The 12,921-nt window shown below is 44.9% G+C and overlaps 1 protein-coding gene across 1 annotated transcript; it reads left to right on the forward strand.

The window, feature by feature from the left end:
* The first annotated feature begins 6,154 nt into the window (after nucleotides 1-6,154).
* PPP1R3E (protein phosphatase 1 regulatory subunit 3E) lies at nucleotides 6,155-8,088 on the forward strand. Its single transcript, XM_027725152.2, has one exon. The coding sequence runs from the start codon at nucleotides 6,445-6,447 to the stop codon at nucleotides 7,396-7,398; it is 954 nt and encodes a 317-aa protein (XP_027580953.2). The 5' UTR covers nucleotides 6,155-6,444; the 3' UTR covers nucleotides 7,399-8,088.
* The last annotated feature ends 4,833 nt before the right edge of the window (nucleotides 8,089-12,921 follow it).

The following is a 12,921-nucleotide window of genomic DNA, read 5'->3' on the forward strand; positions in this document are numbered from 1 at the left end:
AAGTACCATTGAGCATCTTCTGAGAGAGAAGAGCTTTTGTGTTCCTCCAGGAAGGGTTTGAAGTATCCTTGGGAGTGGCATTTTCCACAGGTGGGAGCACTTTGTGAAGACTTAAAAGTTTCAGAGTAGTTTGGACCAAACAGATCAAGCACATCCATTTCTTTATGCCTTACAGCTGCTGGATTTTTCACATCTTCAAGATTCCACACACAGTGTTCTTTTTATTGGTGCATTCCTTATTTCACCCTGGAATGTTTGTACAGTGCAACTTGTTACATATTCCCATTTTAGTGCCGTATGTTGTAGGATAACATTTAGACTTCCTAGACGGGGTTGAAATCTCTTCCTTGTCTGGAGCTGTGTCAGCTCTGGCACCTGCACTTTACTTGCCATCTGATTTTGATTGATTTCTTGTGTTCTTGGCTCCTTGACCTGTGTGGTTGTCAGGAGATTGCAACAGAAGTGGCCCTTGTTGGGAGCTCCATTTGCCTGGCGCTGCTCCGCTTGTTTTTGCAGCTGGAAGCTGGCAAGTGGATCGGGTTTATCCCGAGATAATCAGGTTAATCTGACCTCTGGTGTGGTCACCTATGGGCACTGCTCCTGCCCTTCACACCTTCTCTTCACCAGGGGTATAAAAGTGATGGGGGAGAACATCCCCAGATGTGAAGGATTTCGGGGAAGTTGGACGCTTGACCGATCACCGACCTCGGATTATCCACATCCAGTTTGCATGGATAGGGCAGAGCCTCCTATCCAGCAGCAGCCATTGGGTCAGGAGGTGGGGAAGGAAGGGCTGGGAGGGAGCTCTGGGAGCTGGAAATGGGAGAAAGGACAGAACTGGGAGCTTGGAGGCAAAAATGAGGAGAGAGCGAGAAGGGGCTGGAGGAAGGAGAGAGTCTGTGCAGGGGTTTAAAAATAAGAATTAATTTAATGAATAAGAAGAGAGTCGTGCATATGGAAAAATGGATGTGAAATGACCAACTAGAGAGGAAAGAAAAACTGTGAGAAAGGTGAAGAAAGGAACAAATTAAAAAAAAAAAAAAACTGAGAAGACAATTTGCTCTTTAAATATAAGGAATCTAAATAATCACAGTGAATCACTGCCTGACCAATAGAACTTTACAATGAAAAAATATTAAAATCAAATATGCAACGAGCATATTTTTATGTCTAAAATAATTAACTAGCACTACTGAGACCATTTGCAGTTGATAGAAAGCCCTGTGGTTATTTTAGAACATGGCATGAAGACTGAGTCACAAGGACTCTTACCAGAAGATGGGATCTGGGGACATCCTCAAGTGCATTTATTCAGATATTTGCATGAAAAGCTGTGTTAAAAGTTCTAGGACTGAAAGAGTCCCAGTCCTGCTGGATGTTACTTAATCCTTGTTAAAAAATTCAATCCTAAAAAAGAGCAGAACTAACTATATAAGAAAAATACTTTAAATGTTCTTTATAATTTTCTTCACAAAAAGGAGATGTATCTGTTTGGGTATTTTTCTTTTCCACTGTGTTAATTGTTTTGTGGGTTTGTTTTTTTTTTTAGCTTATGCTCTCCAGAAGTCTTAAGCCAATCACTTAAGAGCCAACAGAGACAGTTAATGATTAACCAATAAATTATGTGTGAGCTTCATCATAGTGTAAGGCAGATTCACAAGGTCATGAGCAGAGGTAAACTCTTACAATTCTATTTTCTTGTTGATACTGTGTCTTCGTTTGGATCCCAGTATTTAAAACCAAAAATAAACAAAGAACAACAAAACAAAACCCCAGAAACCAAAAACCCAACCACAAAGCACCTTTGCCAAGGGTCCCATCTCAGTTTAGCAGAACTTGCAGCCCTTTGGAAATTAATCACTGATCTTTGTTTGACATCAAATGTCCTTGATACAGCTCTGTGTATCACACAACTTTCATCTTAATAGATAAAGACTGTATAACCTGGTTAAGTGAAGATAATATTTGATACAGAAATCAATACAATTGTTCTTCAACAGAATAGTTAATTTTTTTTATATATATTCACCTCAGGCATATTACCTAATTCTAATATGGCACTTCTAGAAATGTGACTAAGATACTTTCTTGGGGAAATAAGTAAAGTCTGAGTTAATCTTCAGTGTGAAATGGTGTGGGAAGGTATTTTTAAATTATAAGTGTGCAGAGCAACTGTCTCACGCAAGGCTCACAGACTGTCAGTGTAAATACCATTGTCAGATTCGTGCAGTCACATAAGATTATTAAACTTGGGGGTGATATTCTCATGTGACACCTACACAGTTCATCAGCTTCAGGGGAGCTGCACAGATAGAAATGAGAGTAGAAGTTGACCTTTCCAATCCACGCACTGAGTCACCACTTCACCTCCAGAGCTGATGTAACCGTAATGCACTTCGCCTTTACATCCATTTTATCTGCCTGCAATGCTCATTACTAAATATAAACCTGTTCTGGAAAGTTAAAGTGGACATGTGACAGGGGCCACTTTGGATAAGCCCCAGCACTCAGACACTCTGCCCTATTAATGGTTCCACCGGGGTTGTGCCTAATGCTCCCCAGCGCCCGTGTTTGCTTTCTCCCGGATTACCTGGGCTCCAGACAATCAATAAATGCAGCAGGAAAAAAAAAAAAAGCTCCTGGTTCACTGCCTGCTGCAGTTCTCCCTTTTTCTTTCAGACAATTTAAATCTCAACAGAGGAGGGGGACCAAACGTCTCAGCTCAGTTAGCTGGAAAATCTCAGGCATCAGGCGGATTTTTAGATGCAGTTTGGCACGGCAGAAATGTCAGGGGCACTCGGTTTATGGAGGCGAACGAGAGGCTGCCTCTCGAATTTTTGACGTCAGCTGGAAGATGCAGAGACAGGTCAACAAAATGTTATTAGGACAATGTTAATTAGGACAAACCTTTATCCTGTGACCGTGCTGTTTGAATCTGCCAAGGGAGAGGAATCCGCAGGAATGAAAACAATGCCCGAGCACCATTTCCTAAGCCTGTCAACGTTAATTGTAATTTAAGACCTTCTGCTCTTCTTACCCTACAATAGAGCAACACGAGCTCTAGAATTTAAATGATGGGGTCTCTATTCCTGCTGGCACCTTCAAAATTATCTTGTCATGAAAATACTATTTTCCAGCGAGAAGATAAGAGGTATTTCTTTAAAGGGGGTAGCTAGGTCGGCACTAATGACTTCTGTGTCAGCTTTGTTACTGACAGTAGTATTTAGAAAAGAGCCTTGGATGGTGTCCTTAACACAGCACTGTAAATGCAGAGACAGATTGGACTTTGAAACTTAACATGTTCAAAATTTTGGGAACTAAATTAGGATGGAGAGGGGGTGGTGTAAGGCTGCTACCACTGCATACATTAAAGCAGAGTCTCTGTGTGTGGTTCTGCTTGCTCGCTTCTGTGGATTGAAGCTTTTGCTGTGCACAATTATTTACAGTAGGCAAACCCAAAAGGACTTCCTTTTACAAATGGGGTCTGATGCTTCCCACTGTCAACTTGTACCACAGTTTCCACAACACAGAAGGATGCACAAGCCTGCAGGCTATTTGAGGGAATATGTGTGTGTGTGTGTGTATTTGTTAAATTTCAGTGCTCAAAACTTTCATTTACTGTGTCTGTCTTAAATTCATCAGAGGGGGAAGAGCAGCCTAGTAGTAAGGACACCCTCAGAAGTGAAAGATGTGGGTAAGAATTCCAACAGCTTCACCCTTGGCAAGTGAGCAGGAGTAAAAAGAAAGCAGGAGCATCCTCAGATTCAATGAGACATGCTGGGAATGTTCAGATCAAGAGAAAAAAGAAAAAGTGAGAAATGGCTTTGTTACAGATTCTGGTGGCATTTACACAGTGACAGTGCTCAACAGAGACAAGGCTGTGTGTGTCAGAACTTGAGGTGTCTGCAGGAAACAGCAGGTGAAAATGTGAACACCCCCAGAACTAGTGGTGAGTTGATGTTCTTTCTGATTTTTAAAACCTGTAAATGGCTTTGTTCCACTCTTACTCCATAAGGGTCACCTGTGAAATTATTCACAGCAGACTTGCATTTATATCGAGTCTCTTTCTACCCTTTTCCCCACTGTTCACACACACACACAGTGCTCTCATTCTCTTGAAGGTTAAAGAACTGTTGTTTTTTACCCGACTATGACAAGAGCAGAACTCAAGTGACATTTCTGAACTCTGTTCTCGTGCTGTCAGTCAGTTTATATGGCTGTCCATCTGCATCTCATGTTGGCTTGACCTGGCTAGTCCAAAGCTTATTGTGTTGCTTTGGGGTTTTTTTCTATCTTTTCACTGTATTTTCTCTTTTTTATTTTTTATGGTACTATTTCCTTTATGACCTTTGAGGAACCTGTATTTTAAACTTGGTTACGTGAACTACATCACCTGCAATCACCAGTGAAGAAAGAAGTTAGGGTTTTTTTGTTCCATTAAATAGTACCAGGGTTGTGGGAGGAAAGAGGAGGCCTGGGAAAGCCAAAAAGCAGGAGTATTACTCAAGTTTATGGTAAGAAGAAGTTAGGCAACTACCATTACCAGAAGAGGGAAGTGAAACTTTACTAAGGTGCCCCAGCTGTGTAAAGCACAGTGGAAACTAAATTATTCCGAAGTCTTGTTCCCCGTCCATGCCACAAAGACACCCAAACCTGACTGAATGTGTTATTGGGTTTAAACCAATTTAGTGTATTAGTTCCAATAGTTTCACAATGGTTTAAAAATGCCAAGACTTTGCATATCAATGTAAAAAAGAATGTTCTTACTCTTTACTTGTTTTAAAGTGAAATCAGCACAAAGAAGTGGTAATTCCTTAGCAAATGTTATGACAGAGAAAAATTACTCTAAAAATGATTCAAAAGGATATAACCTGAAAACCTGTTTGAACAGTTATTTGGGTTGCTTCTTTTTCTCCCCCAAATTAAGTGTGAGTAGATGAAAACCTTATTTTCCTGAAATACTAATTTCTGTGAGGAATGGCGTTAAAGGACAAATGAGACAAGTTTAAGATCCTGGGCTAATGAATTCAGATGTAATTATTTGTTATTCGTATTTGATTTTTCAAAACCTATGATCAGCCTCTGAATGTGAGCCGATGGCACGACAAAGCTTAATGGTGTCAAATTTAACACTGATGAGCAGAATTTTTTATTCCCTGCTTATGAACCATCTGTCATTAAAAACATTTGGAACCCAGCAGCAATAATCTAGGATTTTTTTTCATACTTATTAGTAAAGGAATTAAAGCTGATAGTTCTAACAGAGGCAGCGAATAACTCTTCCCTGTGTTCTAGTGGCTTTTTAGCACTTGGTCCTTATCGGGTTTACTTGTCCCGTTCTTAATCTCATCAGCCGCATTTCCACTGCCCAGACTGTCAAAGGAACACCAAGTGCTGCAGATAAAATGCTCGAGGTGTAAAAAGCTCCTGCTCAGAAGCTAAATCAGAATCACATGTCAACACAGTTCAGGCTCAGGCTCTGGCAGGACGGTTGGATCATTGTTTTTAATGCAATTTACTAATTAAAAATGAGTCCCAGATTACGGAAAGTCTGGAATGAAGCGGCTTACTAAAATGGTGGTTTAGCGCCTTGAACTGGCTACACCAGAGTCTGCTCGTCATTAAACTGTAATTCAGCTGAATATTGCTCGGCAATTGCCAAACGCTCTTCCGACAAGAACCACCGGGGTTCCTGTGTCACAATCGTCCCCCCGTGTTTCGGCCGGAGCTGTTCGAGCGCCGGGGGCGATGAGCGGCAGGACTGCGGCAGGTGTATTTTATTCGGCAGATGTACAGTAAACGCATTACAGCAGATTAGCTGGATTTCTTCCTTTAAATGTACACTGCGAGATCCAAGTTGCCAGCCAGCTGTTTCTTATCGGCCCGTGTAATCTCCCCGAGCCCGGCTTTGCCTCTTTCTCCCGCAGCTATTTCTGTAGCGGGTCGGGCGAGCGAGAGCGCCGCTATGAATTTTAATGTTTCCACTGGGGAATCCCTCCCGCCTCCTCTTTTTGGATGAGATCCTCGAGGAAAGACCCAGAACACAGCGAGGAGGCGGAGGAGGAAGAGGAGGAGAGGGACGGCGTAGCCGCGGTACTGGGGGGAGCCGCGGGGTGTGATCAGGGGCCGTGGCGAGGCGGGCAGGGGTGGGAGCCATGGGCAGGGAAGGATGGCTCGGGGCGTGTGTCGCTGCCTGACCGCGGCACGGCAGCAGCGGCAGCAGCCGGAGCAGCGCGGCCCCGCCGCCGCCCCCGCACAGATGCTCCCGCCGGCATCCCCCGGGGCCGGCCGCGACCTGCACAGCGCCGAGGCGATCCCGCCGGCGACGGGCGACGGGCAGAGCCCGCGGACCGGGCGCTGAAGCCGCCTCGCCACCCGCACGAGAGGAGGAGCCGCGGGTGCCGCGCCAGCCGCCGGCCCCGCCGCCGCTCCCGCCGGCGCCCCATGGATAAGGCGGGCTCGCTGCACAGCTCGGTGCCCGCGCCGCCGCCCCGGCTCTACCTGCCGCGCAACTTCAGCTGCAGCGCCTGCCTCTATGGCAGCCTGGCCGAGCAGTGCAGGGCGGGCTGCAGCCCCGACGGCGACGCCGCGCCCACGCCCGTGGTGCGGGAGGCGGCGGGCGAGAAGCCGCCGCAGACGCGGGGCCGGGAGCCCACGCTGCCCGCCGTGCCCCCCAGCCCCACGCAGCGCCGCCGCGCCAAGTCGCTGCCCACGCCCGGCGACCGCAGCCTGCGCCCCGCGCTGCAGCACAGCCCGTCGCGCCGCAAGACCGTGCGGTTCGCCGACTCCCTGGGGCTGGAGCTCACCTCCGTGCACCTCTTCTGCGAGGCCGACCTGCCGCGGGTGCCGCTGCCCGCGCCGCCCACGCCGCGCCCCGCAGACCTGCTCAAGACCAGGAAGCCGCCGGCGCTGGGCGACCTGGAGCCGGTGCTGTTCGGGCCGCCGCCGCCGCTGCTGGAGCCGCTGTTCCCGCCGCAGCCCGGAGCCAGCCCGGGCTTCGTGGAGCGGGTGCGGCAGCACAAGGTGAGGCTGGAGTGGGTGCGGGCAGAGCCCGCGGGGCTGCGCGGAGCCGTGCGCGTCCTCAACCTCGCCTACGAGAAGGTGGTGTCGGTGCGGTACACGCTCAATGGCTGGGCCAGCTGCGCGGAGGCTCCCGCCGCGTACCAGCCGCCCGGGCCGCCCGACGGCATCACCGACCGCTTCGCCTTCCTGCTGCCCCTGGGCGCTGCCGCCGCCGAGGCCACGCTCGAGTTCGCCGTCCGGTACCGCGTGGCCGGCGCCGAGTACTGGGACAACAACGAGGGCAAGAACTACCGGCTGCGGGCCCGGCAGCGCCTCCCGCCCGGCACCGGCCTCCCGCAGGACCCCGACAGCTCCGCCTGGATCCACTTCATCTGAGCCGGGGGGATCCCCCCGCCCGGGGGCTGCCCCGCCGCCTCCCAGAGAGCCGCCGGGAGGGCTTTTCCCGAGTTCTGTTCCCAGCGGGGTGATTTGGCTTTCCGGGGTCGCTGGCGATGCCGGGGGACCCTCGCTCGCCTCACGGGGGTGTCGGGCGCGGGTTCCCCTCAGTCCGCCGAGCGCTGCGGCGGGCACCAAAGCAGCATCTGCCGGGGGGGCTCGGGGGATGGGCGGGATTGACCGGCCGGGACCGGGATCCATGGATGCACAGGCTTCCAGGTGCCGGAGGGGCTGCTGTCGCCTCAGCAGGTGACACGGAGGGCAGGGTCACAGGGCATCCCTCCAACCGTCCCATTTGCCTAATCCTGCTCAAGCAAAGCCCGGCTCCGGCGAGGGGCTGGATCTGCGCTCACCCTCTCGTGTCAGTTTGGGGTTAAGGGCCTCATAATGGAGGGCTGAGGGACAGGTTAGTCTGCAACCCAAAAGGACAAGAGCAGGGATGCCCCAAGGTGTAGCTGTGTTTCATCATGCTGTAAAAATGTTTGGTTTAAAGCAAAGATTTTTTTTTCTTTTTTAAATTTTGAACCCTATTTCATGTATTTAAACATACTTAGAAAGAAAAAAATAGCGTCACAGCCTAATCGAAATGTCACTCACGGAGAGATTTTCAAAAGAAAGTGTTTTGGTTTAGGATTCGTGTGGTACGTTGGTGGAAGGGGTTGGCAGGGTCTGGTGTTTGTTTCTGTAGGATTGGGCCCGTAAAGCTGCTTGTGTTGAGGTCAGCAGGAAAGTCGTGGGATTGCACCGAGGGAACTAGAGGCTGCAAGAGTTAAATCCATAATTCTGGTCTGCATCACAAGCAACACTTTCATTTTTATTCCTGTTGACGGTTTAACTTAATTTCTTAAGGTGTGTCAGGGCAGGGACCTCCTTTCTGAAAAATTAAGTGCTCCAAATTTTTCATAATAATTTCAGTAAGGGACAGGTTTCACAAATCTGGCAAAGTTTAGTGAGACAAATCGAAGAAAGTTGCACCTTGCCATATGAAAATACATCAATAGAAATCATGGAGTATGCTGACTTCTGCCTTCAAAGGTATGTTTTAAATATGTTTTTAAATTATATTAGCAGTAAACATAGCATTTTCCTTTTAAAACTCGAATTTTTGGGAGTTCAGCTGAGTACAGGTTGTGCTGGTGCCAAATCCGGGTGCTAATTTTCCAGGACTGAGGTGTATGCGTGTTTGCAGGAGAGGGACCTCTGCAAATACAACTTCTGAGAGTGGCAAAACCAATGTCAGCGTGATCTGCTGGTTATGAAGGGCTGTCAGGTCAGGCCTTTGAGGTTTTGGACCTTCTGTACGTTGTTAATGAATGAAATGTGATTTTTAACTTCATTTTTATGTTCCTTGAAAGAGTTAAGTGTCCCAAGCAGCTTGAGTAATGTCTGGAGTAATGAGTTCTCACAGAACTTCGGTGGGAATTGAGAGCACTTTTGTCTCCTGAGGGTTTGGTTCAGTCAGAATAATTAAACTTCTAAATTCTGGGGGAAAAAGAGGTCTGGAAAGTTGATGGGAAAAGAGTATTTAATTTAATTTCTCTGGATCACTGTCTCTGATTTAATGGAAGTAATAGCAAGACTGCTTTCTGTAGTACTGGTAACTTGGTTTTAATTTCCCAGGCAGTTTTCTAATCCCTGTGTTTTTAATGAAACAGAATATAAGAGAAATGTACTGTCAGCATCTCCTGAGGATTTCCCATTTTAGAATATTAAGGTCCCCATCTTGTAATACAGTAATCCTATAAGTTGCTAGAACATGGATATAAAGCTAGAATTGCACAACTAGGGTCTTAAAATGCTCATGAGTAAAGCATATGAAGTGGTGTATTTGATTAAAAAAAGCCCAAGTGTCTTTTAGTTGAAATTATATTTTTTTATAAGAGCCTTAATACTGGAGAGAAGGAAAAGGACTTGTCTCCATTTGAAAGCACTTTGAAATCTGTAGAAATACAGCAAAACATCTTTTATTTATGTGTTAGAGCTTTCCAAAGCACTTTTTGCTTGGCCTTTTTCACCCAAAGAGTGAACCAACAGCTGGAGGGTTGGACAGACTAAAATGCTTGGAGAAAAAAGTAGTTTCTGTGCATTTTAGATCAAGTGATGCTGCAACTTTGCTTGTGAAGTTCTAACAAGATTCCTGTTTACTGTTTCAATGGCTTTAGAAACACAAACAGAGCTAAAACCATTTTTAACAGTGAATGATTCCAGAACTCCAAAATTATTTTCCAGTGAATGGCAGTTTTCATTGTCATTTGATTTATGCAGCATCTGCAGGTCTCTGAAAATTTTCTAAAGGCTTCTAAAAAGTTTTTAAAATCTCCTTCTAACACCTGTGGCTTAAACTCTTTCAATTTGGGATACCCAAGTGGCTTACATGCACCGAGTACACTGGGAGGTTGTTGTGCTACCCTTTATTTTTTATCACGATTTAGGTGAAATTACTGTTGCTCTTGGTTGAAATTTTGCAGTCAGAACTGGGCTATGGCTTTACAATACTGTTCAAAGGTCACTGTTCTTTTATTTATGGCTGCCTTTGCCACAGACAGACCTGAATATTAAAACTTTAGGGGCTGTAGAGCACCAGAAGAATGTCCTGTAAAACAGTTCTCCTGAGCTTTCAAGCAGTTCAGCCTGACCTAAACCTGAATTTTGTGAGTAACTTCAGGGGCTTGGACTTGATCCCAGATTATGGATAACACACATGCAAGCCCAGTAACAGACATGGCCTTTCTGGAAGCATTTAGGAACAGCTCCTTTTCCAAGCTGGAAGGGTGAGGCTGCACCAGCAGCTTTGACTGGAGGATGCTCTTGATGAGCTCTGTGGAAGAAGATTAAGGTGTTTTAATAGAAATTATCGGTGGTATGTGCCACAGTTGCACCTCTTCAATTACACATTTGCTGTTCTATCACATGAATTTATTTCCAAGCAAGACTCACTCAGATTTCCAACCACATGTTTTGGTTGCACTGGCCATGAGTGTTTTGTCCCTTGGCAGCATTCCTGTGGCTTCCAGTCCCTTAGATTTCAACCTGATGCCATCTATGTGTGGCTTGCTGGAAGCATTGTGATAAATGGTGATTAAATGAAAATATCAAATGATATTTATATAATATTTACATAAACTTCGAGGAGAAAAAACCCACATTTTTAACCATTTTTAAGTTGGCAGGACACCCATCCTTTTAATGGGAGCACGAGCAAAACCGCTTTTTAAAATCCTATTTCTGAAGAATGTTGTTCAGCAGAAAGAACTTTCACAAGCAAAGTAAAATATCTGAAGATTTTCCAAGCCAACCTTCTGCTGGAAACATGTCACCTCTTTGTATTTTTATTTGCATGGATGGATATGGCACCTCCCTTTCCATGTGATTCCAGAGTGGTTTAGACAAGGCCATGATCCTTGGGTCCTGTGCTTCACTCTGAAGTAAATTATTCAGATGTAAAAGTGTGTCTGGCATTTCTGGTGCAAAGCTGCAGCTTTATGGGACGTGCCATGTTATTGTATGTGCACTATAATGTTAATTTATACAGCCAGTCAAGTTGTACTGTATGTCTGACAGGGATGTTTGCTGCTTCCCACTTGAACTGGCAGGTTTTTGCATGTGATTCCATGCCTTTCGTGGCACTATTTTGGAAATTTACCCTAATTATTAGAGAGCCTAAAGGGAATCAGAACTATTGACTGTAAATGGCATTTCAGCTAGCTAAGCATATTATTTATGAGCATAAAACTGAAACTGTCCTACTCATTTTCAACAAGTATACATAATTTCAGGTAAATTAAATTGTTTTCTAACCTTTTACCACTTGCAAGCAACTTTTTGCTGTGAATGTGTGTGCCTCAGAATCTCAGAAAACAACAGAATAAGTGCACACTCTTTGTTGCTTCAACAGATGTGAGGGGAAAATGTATCACTTGAATGAACAGATGTCTGCTCATGCAGAAGCATCACCCCTTTACAGAGACATGAAATGTTTTTCCATAGTAGCCCTACAGAAATACTCAGAATCTGATATTTAACATATTATTGAGAATATATTAAAATTTTTACGTGCCTTTCAGCATTTCCTAGGAAGAAATCTCCCGTGTTCCTTAGCTCTCCCACCAGAAGTCCAATAAAGACTTTGTCATTAAAATGAAATTTATACTAAAATATAATAATCTAATCTAATTCCTGACACATTCCCAGCTGTGCCAGACATCCTGAAGCTGTAGCAGCAGGAAGAATTCGATTATATTTTCCCATATTACAATGAAAGAAATGTCAGTCAGAAATATGTCTTCCTGATACACCTCTACAATTGCATAGTTAATTAAAAAAAAAATCTGTGACTTTAGTTGATATAACAAGATATATTTATTGTATATATTCACCTCTTGCACAGATATTCTAAATATATATTCTGTCTGAAACCAGAAGTTCTAGTTTTTTATGAAATCTGTTTGTGGAGACGTGGTCTCTTCAGCTTTTACTGTTATTTATCTGATGCTGCATAATGAGTATCATTAAAACTTTGGGATGGATTTTGTCTGTCTGCAGAGGTCATATCATGACATTAAAGTGCTCACTGCAGGGAGGAGCTGAAGAAAATTACTTTTACCTTCCAGTTCCACTGCATGGCTTTTTTGGGAAATCCTCAGTGCACGTGTTTGGAGAGGATGGAAGGATTATTGAATGACTGACAGTCTTTTTGAGCACTGAGAGGAAGGTTTTTCCATCATAAATAGTTTAGGGCAAGAAGTAAATGTAGTCAGAGTCGTTGTAAAATGAATCCCTCAGCCTTATGTGGAGCTGGTCAGTGTTTTGTTTAAAAGGGAAGGTGGTGGCGTGTTTCAAAATGAAACATGTTCAGGGAAACACACCTGTTTCGAAGGAAGGTTTTCTCAGGTTCAGCTTATTATGAGAGAATTGCCCCAAAATAAATAAGATTACTTCCCTACATCCCTGTATGGACTTGAATGTAGGTCTTCCATGATCAGAGTGGATGCTGAGCTATAAAACCATTGGCTATTGCTTGGATTCTTTCTTTATCCAACCTATAAATATGACTTTTTACTTTACAGAGAGGAGTTTTGACCCTGAGTTTCCCCATCTCATGGGAATATCCTCTTCATTCAGCTCTGCTGTTGAGAGAGGTCTGATTTTAATTTTATGCCACGTACGAAGATTATTTTCCATTACATTTTTGGAGGGAAAACTGTTTTCCTTGCGGTTTTAGTTTTACAACATGAAACAGTAGCATGCAGCCTGAAAATTGCTTGAAATAAGATATGCACTAGTGATTCCAAAGAATATAGCTAAGAGAAATGTCCAGTGTGAGATGTGCTTTTTTAAAAACATATGTGCTTTGGTCTAGTAAGGCAGGGAGAAAGTCCTAGTCCCCAGTGCAAGTGTATTAATGCCAGGGATTTCTTTCTATGCAATTCTATGGTGCACCTGGGTTTTTTTAGGGGTTAACTT

Source organism: Pipra filicauda, unplaced genomic scaffold, assembly GCF_003945595.2.
Source record: "Pipra filicauda isolate LSUMZ 115617 unplaced genomic scaffold, ASM394559v2 scaffold203_size1373443_pilon, whole genome shotgun sequence".
In the NCBI taxonomy this organism is placed as follows: Eukaryota; Metazoa; Chordata; class Aves; order Passeriformes; family Pipridae; genus Pipra; species Pipra filicauda.